This window comes from Sus scrofa, chromosome 6 (assembly GCF_000003025.6).
Source record: "Sus scrofa isolate TJ Tabasco breed Duroc chromosome 6, Sscrofa11.1, whole genome shotgun sequence".
NCBI classification, from domain to species: Eukaryota; Metazoa; Chordata; class Mammalia; order Artiodactyla; family Suidae; genus Sus; species Sus scrofa.
Genome location: NC_010448.4, coordinates 87,771,929 through 87,785,146, shown reverse-complemented (window position 1 = coordinate 87,785,146; position 13,218 = coordinate 87,771,929). Strand labels below are relative to the sequence as shown.

At 52.2% G+C, this 13,218-nt stretch overlaps 1 protein-coding gene across 1 annotated transcript in view; it reads left to right on the top strand.

The window, feature by feature from the left end:
• The window catches only part of NKAIN1 (sodium/potassium transporting ATPase interacting 1), a 52,181-nt gene extending 40,670 nt beyond the window's left edge, over nucleotides 1-11,511 (top strand). Inside the window, 7 exon segments of the mRNA XM_003127748.5 lie at nucleotides 3,571-3,708; nucleotides 6,150-6,230; nucleotides 7,746-7,842; nucleotides 7,845-7,942; nucleotides 8,629-8,689; nucleotides 9,315-9,396; nucleotides 9,545-11,511. Of these exon segments, the coding sequence (XP_003127796.3) occupies nucleotides 3,571-3,708; nucleotides 6,150-6,230; nucleotides 7,746-7,842; nucleotides 7,845-7,942; nucleotides 8,629-8,689; nucleotides 9,315-9,396; nucleotides 9,545-9,554 (567 nt within the window). The 3' untranslated portion in view covers nucleotides 9,555-11,511.

Genomic DNA, 13,218 nt, shown 5'->3' with positions numbered 1-13,218 from the left:
GAGGATTATTTATAACACACTGAATCTCAAAATTGTCTATCTATCTATTTGTTTAAATCAATCTCTGCAGTCACCATTGAAGGGAAAGGCAGCATCATTCAGGCCTGGGTTATAGCACTGATCACAGTGGTTTGTAACTGTCCGATTTTCCATCTGTCTCCTCCTAGGCTCTGAATTCCCAAAAGGCAGGGGTGCCAGCACAGGGCCTGACACAGACTAAATGTCCTGTGAATAAATAAATGATTGGCCCAGGATGGATATGAGGGCATGTCAGATGGTAGATGGATGGATAAATGGATATGGATGGGGTTTTGATGAATGAGTGGGTGAGTGTTGGATGGGAGGCTGGAGGGATGGCTGAAAGTGACATGACCAGCTAGTCTTCCATATTCAGTGCAAAGAGAGATCCCTTCGGACCAGTCAGAAGGTCTTCCTAGGAAAGGAGAAAATTGTGCTATATTTTAAAAACTGAGGAATTCCTGCTGTGGCGCAGTGGAAATGAATCTGACTAGTATCCGTGAGGGATGCAGGTTCAATCCCTGGCCTCGCTCAGTGGGTTGAGGATCCGGCATTGCTGTGAGCGATGGTGTAGTTGCGATGCAGCTAGGATCCCACGTTGCTGGGCTGTGGTGTAGGCTGGCCGCTGTGGCTCCAGTTCGGCCCCTAGCCTGGAACTTCCATATGCCGAAGGCGCAGCCCTAAAAAACAAAGAAAAAGAAAGAAAAGAGAGGAAAAAAAAAGAAAACTGAGGAGGACTTGGATATAGGAAAAGGGCAATGATGGTGGAACCCCAACTTGAGGGCAGGAACTGAGGGAATAAAGGATTGAGCCAGATCCTAGCAGCCTTCAAAGCCAAACTTAGAAGCTCTGACTGTTAGGTCTTCTACTAATTAACCACCATATATTAATTCTAATTATTAGTTTATGTGATGTCTCCGTATCCTCACCACAGCTTCTCTCAGGAGGGATTTATCTTCCCCATTTATAATTAAAGAACTAGGCTCAGAAAGGGAAAGTAATTTGCCATGAGTCACACAGCAGAACTGCAATTTGAACCTGAGCTTTAGTAACTCCATTGCTGCTCACTCTATCAATGAGGTCCCTAAGGACATAGGATTGTTGAGCAAGGGCTGCACTGGGAGTGATGTCAGGTTTAGATAAAGGTGCCCTGGCAGGGTGTCTCCCCAGCTACAGTATAAGCCTGTGTGACTTTGTCACAACCTCCTTGCCAGGACCACACGCCAGCTGAGTTAAGAGCATCCAGCTGGACCCCAAACTACCAGGGCTTCCTAAGACCCAGCCGAGTCAGGGTGGAAAGGAGAACCAAAGTGCGGCAGGAGCTTTTGGGAGGGGCAGCAGCCTGGGGAGTTTCTCTCCCAAGATCAGCAGGGTCACTGGAAACCAGAAGGGCCCTTAGAGGTCTTATAGCCTGACCTCTACATATGGAAGAGGAGCCCAAGACCCAACAGGGAAGGTAGCCTGGAACAAGGAAACCAGGAATCAGTGTCAGACTCTCAACCAGAACCCACACGTCTTAACTCCTGAGCCAGTGCCAACTGGGAAAGGCTGTGCGCTGGTGCCAAGATGGGACAGGAGGCAGTGAAAGGCAGGATGGCTGCCTAGCTCCGTCACCAGCCTGCTGTGTGACCTTGGGAAAGTCACTTCTCCTCTCTGAGCTTCCTGGTCTCTTTCTTCTGAGATAATGATTTCAGCGGCACCTTTTTGCCAAGGAGCATGCAGTGAGAGATGAACTTGGAAAACTCGTTACAATCTTCAGAGCCCTGGGAAGGGGAGTCACCAGCAAGAGGCAGGCTGGTGCCAGGTGGGGTGGGTACCAGGGTTGGGCCTGCTGCTTCCTGGGTCTCTGCCCAAGCTTTGCCATCTGTGTGGCAGCTTTAGCTCCACTTCCTCCTGCCTCCCTGCCAGGAAAAAGGTTTCTGGGATCTTCTGTGTGTGTGTGTGTGTGTGTGTGTGTGTCTTTTTGCCTTTTCTAGGGCCGCTCCCACAGCACATGGAGGTTCCCAGTCGGAGCTGCAGCCGCTTGCCTACGCCAGAGCCACAGCAACTCGAGCCAAGTCTGCAACCCACACCACAGCTCACGGCAATGCCGGATCCTTAAGCCACTGAGCAAGGTCAGGGATCGAACCCACAACCTCGTGGTTCCTAGTCGGATTCATTAACCACTGCGCCACGACGGGAACTCCTGGGGTCTTCTTACTTTATGAGGATCTTCTTTCTCCCTCTTTAGCCAGACACGCTTATCTCCCCTTCCGTCTTAGGCAGGATACTCAGGTGCAAGTGACAGAAATCAGCGGTACAAGAAAGGAGAGTTCATTTGCGGCATGGCTAGATCCTCAGACCCAGAATGATGTCTCCCAGACACTGCCTTTGCTTGTTCACGCGTCCCCCCTCACTCTCTGTCCCTTAGCTTTGGCTTCCTCCTCAAGCCGGCTCTCTCCCCCTCCCTCCCCAGTGGTGGCAAAGACAGCCGCCAACAGCTGTCAGCTGACACTATACCTGACCAGGTATCCTGGCAGATGGAGAGTATCTCTGTCCCCAAGCTCTGGCAAATACCCAGGGTGACTCTCAGGAGCAGGCCCAGAGTGAGTGCCATCCCTGAACAGATATCACCATGTTGGTTATTTGGTTAGCTCTTCGTCACAAACCCACTGTGGGAAGTAGAAGTGGCCTCAGCCCCCACCCAAGCCACGTGGACTTGAGATAGGTTTCTGTGTCCAGAACAAAGAGATAGGTTCTGTCAACAGAGAAAGGAATATGGGATGGTCAATAGCAATTGGTATCCTTGGAGTTCCCACTGTGGCACAGCAGGTTAAGAACCTGGAGCTGCTGCAGCTATGGCATAGATCACAGCAGTGGCTCAGATTCGATCCCTGGCCAGGGAAATTACCTATGCCTCTGGTGCAGGGGAGGGGGCAAAACAACCAAAAAACAATTGGTATCCTTGGCACCTTTGTTCCTAACTGTATCAGCTGAAAGATTGAACCAGGGGCTCCTGGAAAGGGAATGTGTTGATTGCATCCTATATCAGTTAGCTTTTGCTGTGTAACGAATTCCTCCAAAACAGAAGTTTAAAACAACCATTTGGGGAGTTCCCATTGTGGCTCAGCAGAAACAAATCTGACTAGTATCCAAGAGATTGTGGATCGATCCCTGGCCTTGCTCAGTGGGTCAGGGATCCAGTGGTGCCGTGAGCTGTGGCAACTGCCCCCCCAGACGCTCAGTCCATCTGGCTTGGGTGGGGCAGTCTGGATCTTGAATCTACTAGCTGAGACCCAATGCCCTGAGAAGTTGGGGAGGCTTCTTGGTGGGGAGGAAGGTGTTCTGAGCCCTAGCTCCCATGACCCTTTAGCCCATCCCAAAGTCACGGTCAGGGCTGCATTCCCCCTCATCCTCACAGACTTGTCCTCACCTCTCAGCACCCCCTTGGTACTGTGGGGCTGGGAGGGCTCTGAGACTTGTGTATCACCAGCCCGTGGTGCCTCATCACCATGGTAACCGGTGTCACCACAAGGTCAAGGAGGAGTCCCAGTCCTCTGCTCTTTCCCACAGGTGGCTGCGCTGGAGCGGCAGATCTTTGACTTCCTGGGCTACCAGTGGGCTCCGATCCTAGCCAACTTCCTGCACATCATGGCAGTTATCCTGGGCATCTTTGGCACCGTGCAGTACCGCTCCCGGTACCTCATTCTGGTATGACTCACTTGGCCCCTGCCCAAGCCAACCCCCTCTTCTCACCCCCATCCATTCCCCCTCCATCTCCAGGCAGAGCTTCCCTAAACCCCGGGTACCCAGACCCCTGCCTCTGTCTTGACTCCAGCCTGGCTGGTGATGTGGATGTTCAAATCCCAGTGCTTCTTTTCTAAGTGGAGACGAGATTAATATTTTTCCTAAAGAATTACCTAGAGGAGTTCCCACTGTGGCACAGCAGAAACGAATCTGACTAGGAACCATGAGATTGCAGGTTCGATCCCTGGCCTCGCTCAGTGAGTTAAGGATCTGGGGTTGCTGTGAGCTGTGGTATAGGTCACAGACATGGCTCAGATCCTGCGTTGCTGTGGCTGTGGTGTAGGCCAGCAGCTGTAGCTCCAATTGGATCCCTAGCCTGTGAACCGCCATATGCCTCGGGCGCAGCCCTAAGAAAGCAAAAAAAAAAAAAAAAAAAAAAAGAATTACCTAGAGAAAAATCCAAATATTAGCAAGCTATATTATTGAGTGCCTACCACGTGCCAGGCACGTGAGAAGAGTTTCACCTGCTTTCCTTATCTTTACAACAGCCCTGAGAGGTGTATCTTACCATCTCCACTGTCCAGATGAAGAAATGAGGCTCAGAAAGGTGATGACGCTTCGTAAAGTCACACAGCTAACAAGTGGCAGGATTAGAGCACCACGTCCAGAGCAAAGGCTCCTGCTGCATCCCCACGCTGCCCCAGTAAGCCCGTGGGAGGGATAGAGTGTCTCGTTTGGTTTCTCAGGTTGCTTAGGAAGGCTTGCCTTCTGTCCCTTGATGTGCATCAAGAATGTGGGCTGGGAGTTCCCATCATGGCTTGGTGGTAATGAACCTGAGTGGTATCCATGGGAATGCGGGTTCGATCCTTGGCCTGATTCAGTGGGTTAGGGATCCAGCATTGCTGTGAGCTGTGGTGTAGGTCGCAGACCCAGCTTGGATCCCAAGTTGCTGTGGCTTTGACCGCTGGCCTGGGGGCTTCCATGTGGCGAAGGTGTGACCCTAAAAAAGATGGAATAAAAGGAGTTCCCGTCGTGGTGCAGTGGTTAACGAATCTGATGAGGAACCGTGAGGTTTTAGGTTCAATCTCTGGCCTCGCTCAGTGGGAGGATCCGGTGTTGCCATGAGCTATGGTGTAGGTCACAGACATGGCTTGGATCCTGTGTTGCTGTGGCTCTGGCGTAGGTCAGCAGCTACAGCTCTGATTAGACCCCCTAGCCTGGAAACCTCCATATGTTGTGGGAGCGGCCCTAGAAAAGGCAAAAAGACAAAAATAAAATAGAATAAAATAACGTGGGCTAGAGTGGCTAGTGAAGCCAGTGCCTCCTGTGCCCCAATCCCAGGAGTGCACTGTGTGCCTAGCTCTCTCCTCCTACTTCCTCTTTCCAAGCCCCAGTCCTTGATGATGATCAAACTACCAGTTTCAATTAGTCTCAGCCTTGTCCCCTGCTCTTTCTCAGTGACCCATTCACACACCTCTCTTGAAGGAAAAGGCTTTCAGTAGATTTGCTACATAAATGTTTGACACCCACAATAGCAATGACTCGTAATGTCATGCCACTCCCCTGAGCCCACTCACACTCATTCTAGGGCTTCTTTCCACATCCCACAGGCTCAGTTCCAGAAGCCAAGTGAACAGGGCTTCCAAATCTCTCCCTTAACAAGATGAGAGGACCCTTCTTTCCAGTGCTCAGGAAAGACCCCAGCACCCCTGTAAACAACACCGCCTGCCAGGTGGCTGCCCCTGGAATTGTAGGCAGAGGATGGGGTTGGAAATATGCAGCTCCTGTCTCGTTCTTTGCCATGGGTAGGATGTCATCTGGTGTCTGTTTTTCTCTGCAGAATGGATAGGATTAGCTACCAGAGGACTTGGGTTCACATGCCAGCCTTACTCCTTCCTAGCTGTGTGATCTTGGAAAATGTAACCCTCTCTGAGCCTTAACTTAGTTATCTTTAAAGAGAAATACGGTGCCCTCCCTGCAGGGTTGTTGTAAGGACAACTGTGTTGTAATGATTTGTAGAGGTTCCTTTGTGACCCAGCAGGTTACAAACCCGACTGGTATCCATGAGGATTCAGGTTCGACCCCTGGCATCACTCAGCAGGTGAAATATCCCACATTGCCATGAGCTGCAGTGTAGATCACAGATGTGGCTAGAATCTTGCATTGCTGTGGCTGTGGCATAGACCGGCAGCTGTGCATCTCCAGTTGGACCCCTAGCCTGGGAACTTCCATATGCCACACGTGTGGCCCTAAAAAGACAGGTGCATATGGAAAGAAAATTGATTTGTAAGCTCTCTGAGTGAGGCATTGTCATAATTTCCCCTGCAAAGGTCTCCTCAGCATATTGATACACCCCCACCCCACTCCCCCACGCCCCACCCTGATCCCACCTCTGCTTTCCCCAGTACGCAGCCTGGCTGGTGCTCTGGGTTGGCTGGAATGCGTTTATCATCTGCTTCTACTTGGAGGTTGGACAGCTGTCCCAGGTAAGCCTCAGGCCTGGCAGTGCCAGAGGGCACAGCCTGACCTTCCCCATCCCCCACCCCCCAGGCTCCTTGGGGTGGGTCTGGGCATCATCTCTTGAAGAGACCACCCTCTACACATTCAAATCATCTGTGCTCCCCACCCGCATCCCTGTGTTTTTGTACACCTCCTCTGTACTTCTCAAAAACAAATGATGGAGGGAGTTCCCGTCGTGGCTCAGTGGTTAACGAACCCGACTAGCATTCATGAGGCCTCGGGTTCAATCCCTGGCCTCACAGAATGGGTTGAGGATCCAGCGCTGCCGTGAGCTGTGGTGTAGGCTGCAGATGCGGCTCAGATCCCGCCTGGCTGTGGCGTAGGCCGGCAGCTACAGCTCCGATTGGACCCCTAGCCTGGGAACCTCCGTATGCCACAGGTACATCCCTAAAAAGATAAAAAAAAAAAAAAAAAAAAGATGGAGCAGATGAGGTTGAAGGGCAGTCTGTGTGAAAATGGATTAGGGTCCCAGTTGACCCCAATCTCAGTAAAAACCAGCAATATGTGGTGGACAAGAACCGTGTTCAGTGCAAAAGAGTGAAAAAGGATGTGCTTTGTACGGCTGCTTAGTCAAAGATGTGAGTCCAATTCTGATCGATACTTTTTCAGAGGAAAGGAGACTAGATAGAGTTTGTTCTGGGAAAATGGAACAGACCCTGGAGAACTGCTGAAGAAAGCGGGAGTGTTGAGCTTGGAGAAGAGCAAGTCCAGAGGGCACAACTTCTATTTTTAGATGTAAAGGAGGCAAGATATATGAAAGAGAGCCCTGGCTTTGTACTTCTGCTAGATTTAAATCCCAGCTTGAACCATTTCCTAGCCGTGTGACCCTGGGCTGGTGGCTTACCCTCTCTGAGCTTCAGTTTCCTTATCTAGCAAGTGCAGTTGATAGAAATCCCAATTTCATGTGGTTGCTGAAGGGATGAAAGGAGATCTCACATCTCAGTGCTTGGCACCTGGTCAGCATGCCGTGAAGATTTGTGGATGGACCACATGAGTGAATGGATTGATGAACACGGTAAATGCACATGTGGGTGAGAACCTCTGATCTGGGCCAGCCCATTCTCCATTTCAAAAGGGGAGACCAAGGACTATAAAGAGAGGAGAGGTTTGCCCAGGGTCACACACAGAGAGAAGCGGAGAGGCTAAATAGGCTATGAAGGGGGTCTGTATTATTGAGGTTTTCAATAGCTGGAAAATTGGAAACGGTCACAGTTAATGCCCCTTCCAGCCCTGAAATTCTAGGGCTCCTGTGGGTCCCGCTTCCATCTGCGATGAGGCCCGCATGGTCATCAAGCGCCGCCTACTGGCCAAACATAAACTTGCAGATACAGACTTCATACCCTTTCCTTTCCAAGACAGGAAAGGAAGCTGTTACAACCACCTGGGTGTGAGGTAGACTTATGTAAAGTCTCCTAGAGCCTGGGGAGGATTCCCCTTCCCCCTCCCACCCAGCTCAGTATCCTAGGCCCCTCTGCCCCCAGGACCGGGACTTCATCATGACCTTCAACACATCCCTGCACCGCTCCTGGTGGATGGAGAATGGGCCAGGCTGCCTGGTGACACCTGTCTTGAACTCCCGTCTGGCCCTGGAGACCACCATGTCATCTCGGTCACCGGCTGCCTGCTTGACTATCCCTACATCGAAGCACTTAGCAGTGCCCTGCAGATCTTCCTGGCCGTGAGTTCTCCTGTCCTTAATTGATGCACCCCCAGAGGTGGAGGGCACCCCCACCCCTTTGTTTAGCCCTTGTTAAGAAGGACGACCCTCCTGTGCTTCGTCCTGGCTCTGTTTCTGTGTCTTGTACCACCTTCCTTCACTTCAGGAAGTGAGCAGCTTTAATGAATAGGATGAGGCATCCGACGTGAGTCAATCCTGAGTTTAAATCTCCAACATACCTGCTGCGTGACCTTGGACAAGTCACTGGCTTTCTCCAAGCTTGATTCCTTACTCTCAAAAGGAATGATAATATCAACCTCATAGAGTTGTGAGAAGAAATTAAAAATGACTCCAAGATAGTAATTTCCATTTCTAGGAGGGCCAGTTGTGTCCGAGGCACTTTATACACACAAAGTCACATAATCCTCTTTCCTCTTAACAAGCCAGTAAGGTATTGCCCAGGTCCAACTGGGGAAACTGAGGCTCAAAAAGTAAAATACTTACTTGTACAGAGTGACACTCCCAGAACGGAGAATGGAACCAGGTGTCTTAAGTTTCAGGCACAGTCATTTAACGTGAAGTTGCTATGGGTTTGCCTTCCCCCTAGCACACACATCCCTCCAGGAGGGGTGGGCGGGCCAGGCAGAGGGTGAAGAAAGAGCCTCCCTCTCCTCCTCCCCTCCGTGACGCTCTGTGTCCTCCCCCAGCTGTTCGGCTTCGTGTTTGCCTGCTACGTGAGCAAAGTATTCCTGGAGGAGGAGGACAGCTGTGAGTGCGGGGCCCATAGGGAAGTGGGAAAAGCTGGCCGCGCGCCACCCCACGCCGTCAGCACCCTGGACAGGGGCCCGAGCAGGAGGGAGCACTGGGTCAGTTAAGGAGCCCCTCTTGGGGCTGGGGAAGAAGAGGCGCAGGGTGGCTAGGGATCTGCATAGCCAGCCCATTCTGGGCTGTGGTCCAGACGTCCAGGTGCCCAGTCCAAGGCCCCAGCGTCGCTCCCCCTACCCGTCCCTCTTAGGCCGCGTCCCTTGGAAGGGCTCCGCAGCCCTACCCCTGTTAAGCGCCGCGCATTCTCAGTTCGTCCTACCCCCAACCCCCGGGAGGTCTTGCCTACCCCCCCACCCCCACCCCACTCCCTCCCCGCCAGCCTCCCTCCTGTCTCTCGCCCCGAGCCTTCTCCCTTAGAGCGCCGTCCCCCTCCACCATCCACACCCTTACCCCCTGTCCCCCAGCTGTCTCGGGCTTGGCTCACGCATCGGGATACTGCAGCAAAGCCCAATCCCTCAGGCCCAGTACGGGGTCTGGCCCTAAGATTCCTCCCTTTCAGAACCCAGCCTCCCATAACTTGCCCTCCCGCAGACCCATTTCTAACTACGTGCCATCTCCCCTTCCGCAGTTGACTTCATCGGCGGTTTTGATTCCTACGGATACCAGGCGCCGCAGAAGACTTCGCATTTACAACTGCAGCCTCTGTACACGTGGGTCATGGCGCGGAGCAGGGTGGGGTGGAGAGTCCCGGGCGTTAGTGTAGGAGAAAGAAGAGCACGGAGGAGCCGGGAGGAAGCCAGATCTCTCCGCCTCAATACTTGGGGGTCCACTTCCCTAACCTGCTTTTTTTTCCGGCAGGTCCGGGTAGCTTCTGCCCGGCGCCCACCCCCGCGGCTAGACTGACGCGGCTGCCTCGAGCTCCCGCCAAGATTGCAGGCGCGCCCCCTGGCGGCTTTCTGACCAGACTGCAGCCTGCATCGGCTCGATCAGGGTCTGAAGTGGACTTGGACTTGACCCTTAGAAACCTGGACTTAAGGGGTGGGGCGGGGCGGGAAGGGGCGGGGGAGGGGGATCGCGGAGTTTGTATTTTTTTTATCTCAGCCTTGGCTTGTGCTAGAGCCTCCCTTCCTTCTCCAGCCTCTCCCTTTCACCCTTCACCCAGCATCCTGTCCCCTGTCCAGAGAGAAAGGGCAGGACAGACGCACCCCATCTCACCACACTCATTCACCAGCCCTGGGGAAAGTTACTGTGAACTAGGAGCAGGAGTCCTGGGCTCTAATCACAGCTCCATCACTCTCTGTGTGATATCTGGCAAGGCCCTTGCCCTCTGGGCCTCAGTTTCTCACCTCAATTAAAATAATCCCTGAGTACACAGAGCTCTTTCTAGCCTTTTCATTTGATTCTCAACTCCGTGGACAATATTGGGATTTTACTGTAATCTCCATTTTGCAGATAGGGAAACTGAGGCCCAGAGATGTAAAGTGATTTGCTTAAAGCCACAGAGCTAGACTTTTGGTGGAGGCAGGCCTTGAACGCAGTGTGTGATTTGTAGTTTCAGACTCCAAAACCCGGTGTCTGGTCTCTGAATTCCATCTCCAAGCTCCCTTGCAGCATGGACACTCTAGAACCCATGCGATATTACGCTTCCATACCACTGCCACAACTTGCCCACGCCTCTCTTAAAGCAATATACCTGTTCTCCTGTTGGGAATGGGCTGGATGGATCCTAGAGCCCTGAATTCAGCCTGACCCACAGGGAAGCCTTCTTAGACTCAGTCCCTGTCCACCCTTGGCAAAACCTTCAACCTCTCTAGCAAGGGGGGGAGGGCACAACTCAGTCACTGCCCCCCCTTCCAGGTCCCTGAGGCTGCTGCACCCATGATTCCCCACCCCCAGCAATTCCACCAACCCCTGACAGCTCCAGCCACTTTACCACTTGGAAGACCTGTGGTTCCAGAGTGGAAAAGGGCACCAGTGTTCAAAGATCACTAGAGTTCATGATCATGCCAGTTTCCAGAAACAACCTCTGTCAAGCCCAGAATTTGTTCCGAAGAGGCAGAATGGGGGTGTGGGTCACAGTGGGGAGGGGGCTCTGGAGGGCCAGCACCCTTCCTTAAGAACAAGTAGAGACGAGAACTCTTTCTTCCCACCTCCCTCCTCAGACACCCCCAAGGACCCTGCATCCTGTGCACTGGCTGGTGCATCTGAGGACAGGAGGGTGTGGCCTCAGCTTCTGGTCTGTGAACCAGGAGTGGCCCCGGCTTAGGAAGGACGGTGGGAGGCACAGGGTCCCAGCGGGAATTGTGGACGCTTTGCACCCCTGAGCCCATCAATGGGGACCATTCCATGCTCCCCTACTCGGATCTAGCCTTCCCTCCCATCCAAGGCTAAAATATCCTGAACTAAGACCTCACCCCACCATCCATCCCATCTGCAGGTCTGTGCCAAAGAGCCAATCCCAGGAGTTCCTCTGGTCGCTGCAGAGACCGAGGTCCTGGAAGGTTGGCCCGGTTGGCTGATGGGCACAGCCCCAAAGGGCGACAATTCCCTTCAGATCTGGCTGCTGCCCTGCCCCTGGGCCAACTCCTGCCTCCAGTCCTCTTTTCTCCCATCCCAGCCAGCTGTCATCTCTTCCCACCCCCCACCCCCCAGTCCCCTTTTTACTCAACGGGTTTAGCCACTGGTGCTTCGAAGCCTTTTGTTTTTATAAGACGGTTTTTTCAAGGAGACCAAGTTTTCTTCCCACTGGGACCTTGCAAAGCAGGGAGTTGTCCCCTGGTTTCTGTGCAGGTGGGTTGATTAAAGATGGTGTTTTCTTCTCTTTCTTCCTGTCCTCCTGCCCCATGACTTGACAGGCTCTTCTAAGGGAGAAGTCTCTGCAGGAAGGGTGGGCAGAGGTTTGGAATTTACGTCACTGTCATTGTCAGACATTCCTGGGGCACTGGCCCGTGCCTTTGGCTGACTGTATAGCTTTGGATGAGTTCTCCCTCTTTTTCCTAATCCATAAAAGGCAGAGAGGGGACTAAATCAGGGGCTACCCAAACCTGGCTTCAGAATCCCTTAGAGAGCTTTCTATTTATTTTTCTGATTAGGTGCATTTGAAGTTGATGCATTCAAATCCTTTGCATCCTGGCTCTGCCTTCTTCCTGACAATTCAGTTCCTAGCCTGGAATAAGCTGGCAGACAGGGCTTCAGACACAGATTGCTGCATCCCAGTTGGGACATCGTGGATCCTTTTCTGGCAGTACAACCTGAATCAGGGGCTTTTTGTTTTGTTTTGTTTTGTTTTAGGGCCATACCCACGGCAAATGGAAGTTCAGGCTAGGGGTCTGATAGGAGCTACAGCTGCCAGCCTACGCCACAGCCTCAGCAACACCAGATCCAAGCCGCGTCTGCAATGCCAGATCCTTAACCCACTGAGCAAGGCCAGGGATCGAAGCTGCAACCTCATGGTTCCCAGTCGGATTCATTTCCGCTGCACCACAACGGGAACTCCTGAATCAGTATTTTGAATGACCAAATTTTGTTTATTTTTGTGAATAGGTAATAAAGATTAAAAAAAAAAAAAAACAGGGTATATGGTACAGGATTCAGAAAGTTGCAGCGGGATACTCACTCTTCAACTCCCTGCTTATTTCACCTAAATCTGAATCTTGGAAATTTTCTCCCATTAATACGTATGGGGCTGCCTTCAATTCGTCCTGCATGATTTGTTGGAACCATTTTTGAGATCCCCAGGTGATCTTGGTGCCTAGGGGCCAAGAACCAGAAGTTCTACATAGGGATGCCCAGGTCCATTGTGCAAACCTCCGTGGACCACTCTGGACCGTGGAGTCAGGAGGAGATAAATCAAGGTCTAGTGGGGAGCCCGCAGGGTGAGCAGGGAGAAGGCTGGATGCTGAGAGCAGGTGGTCAATGCTGAGGACAGTGAGTTGTGAAAGGCAGTTATTAATAGGAGCTGGGGGGAGAGGCGAACTGAGCATCCTGGACAGGCCAACAGCATGAGCCAGGTGTGGAAGAGGAAAACCTGAGGCGTCTGGGGTAGGAACAACCGGAGACTGACTGGCTGGAGGAAGCTTCAGTGGGGAATGTATTAGTTTTTCGTAGTTGTCGTAAATTATCACAACTTTAGTCTCTTAGAGCAATACACACTTGTGATCTTACAGTTTGGTTTGATCCAGCATCGATCTCACCGGGGTAAAATCAAGAAGTCTGGGAGTTCCTGTTTTGGCTGAATGGGTCACAATGGGTATCCATGAGGATGTGGCTTTCATCCCTGGCCTCGCTCAGTGGGTTAAGGGTCTGGCGTTGCCATGATCTGTGGTGTAGGTCACTGATGCGGCTTGGATCCTGTGTGGCTGTGGCTGTGGCTGGCAGCTTCAGCTCTCATTCAGCCCCTACCCTGGGAACCTCCAGGTAGGGCTGCAGGTTTGGCTGTAAAAAGCAAAAAAAGATGTTGGGAGGGTTGCATCTCTTTCTGGAGGCTCTAGGGGAGAACCTATTTCCATGCCTCTTCTAGCTTCTGGAGGCTG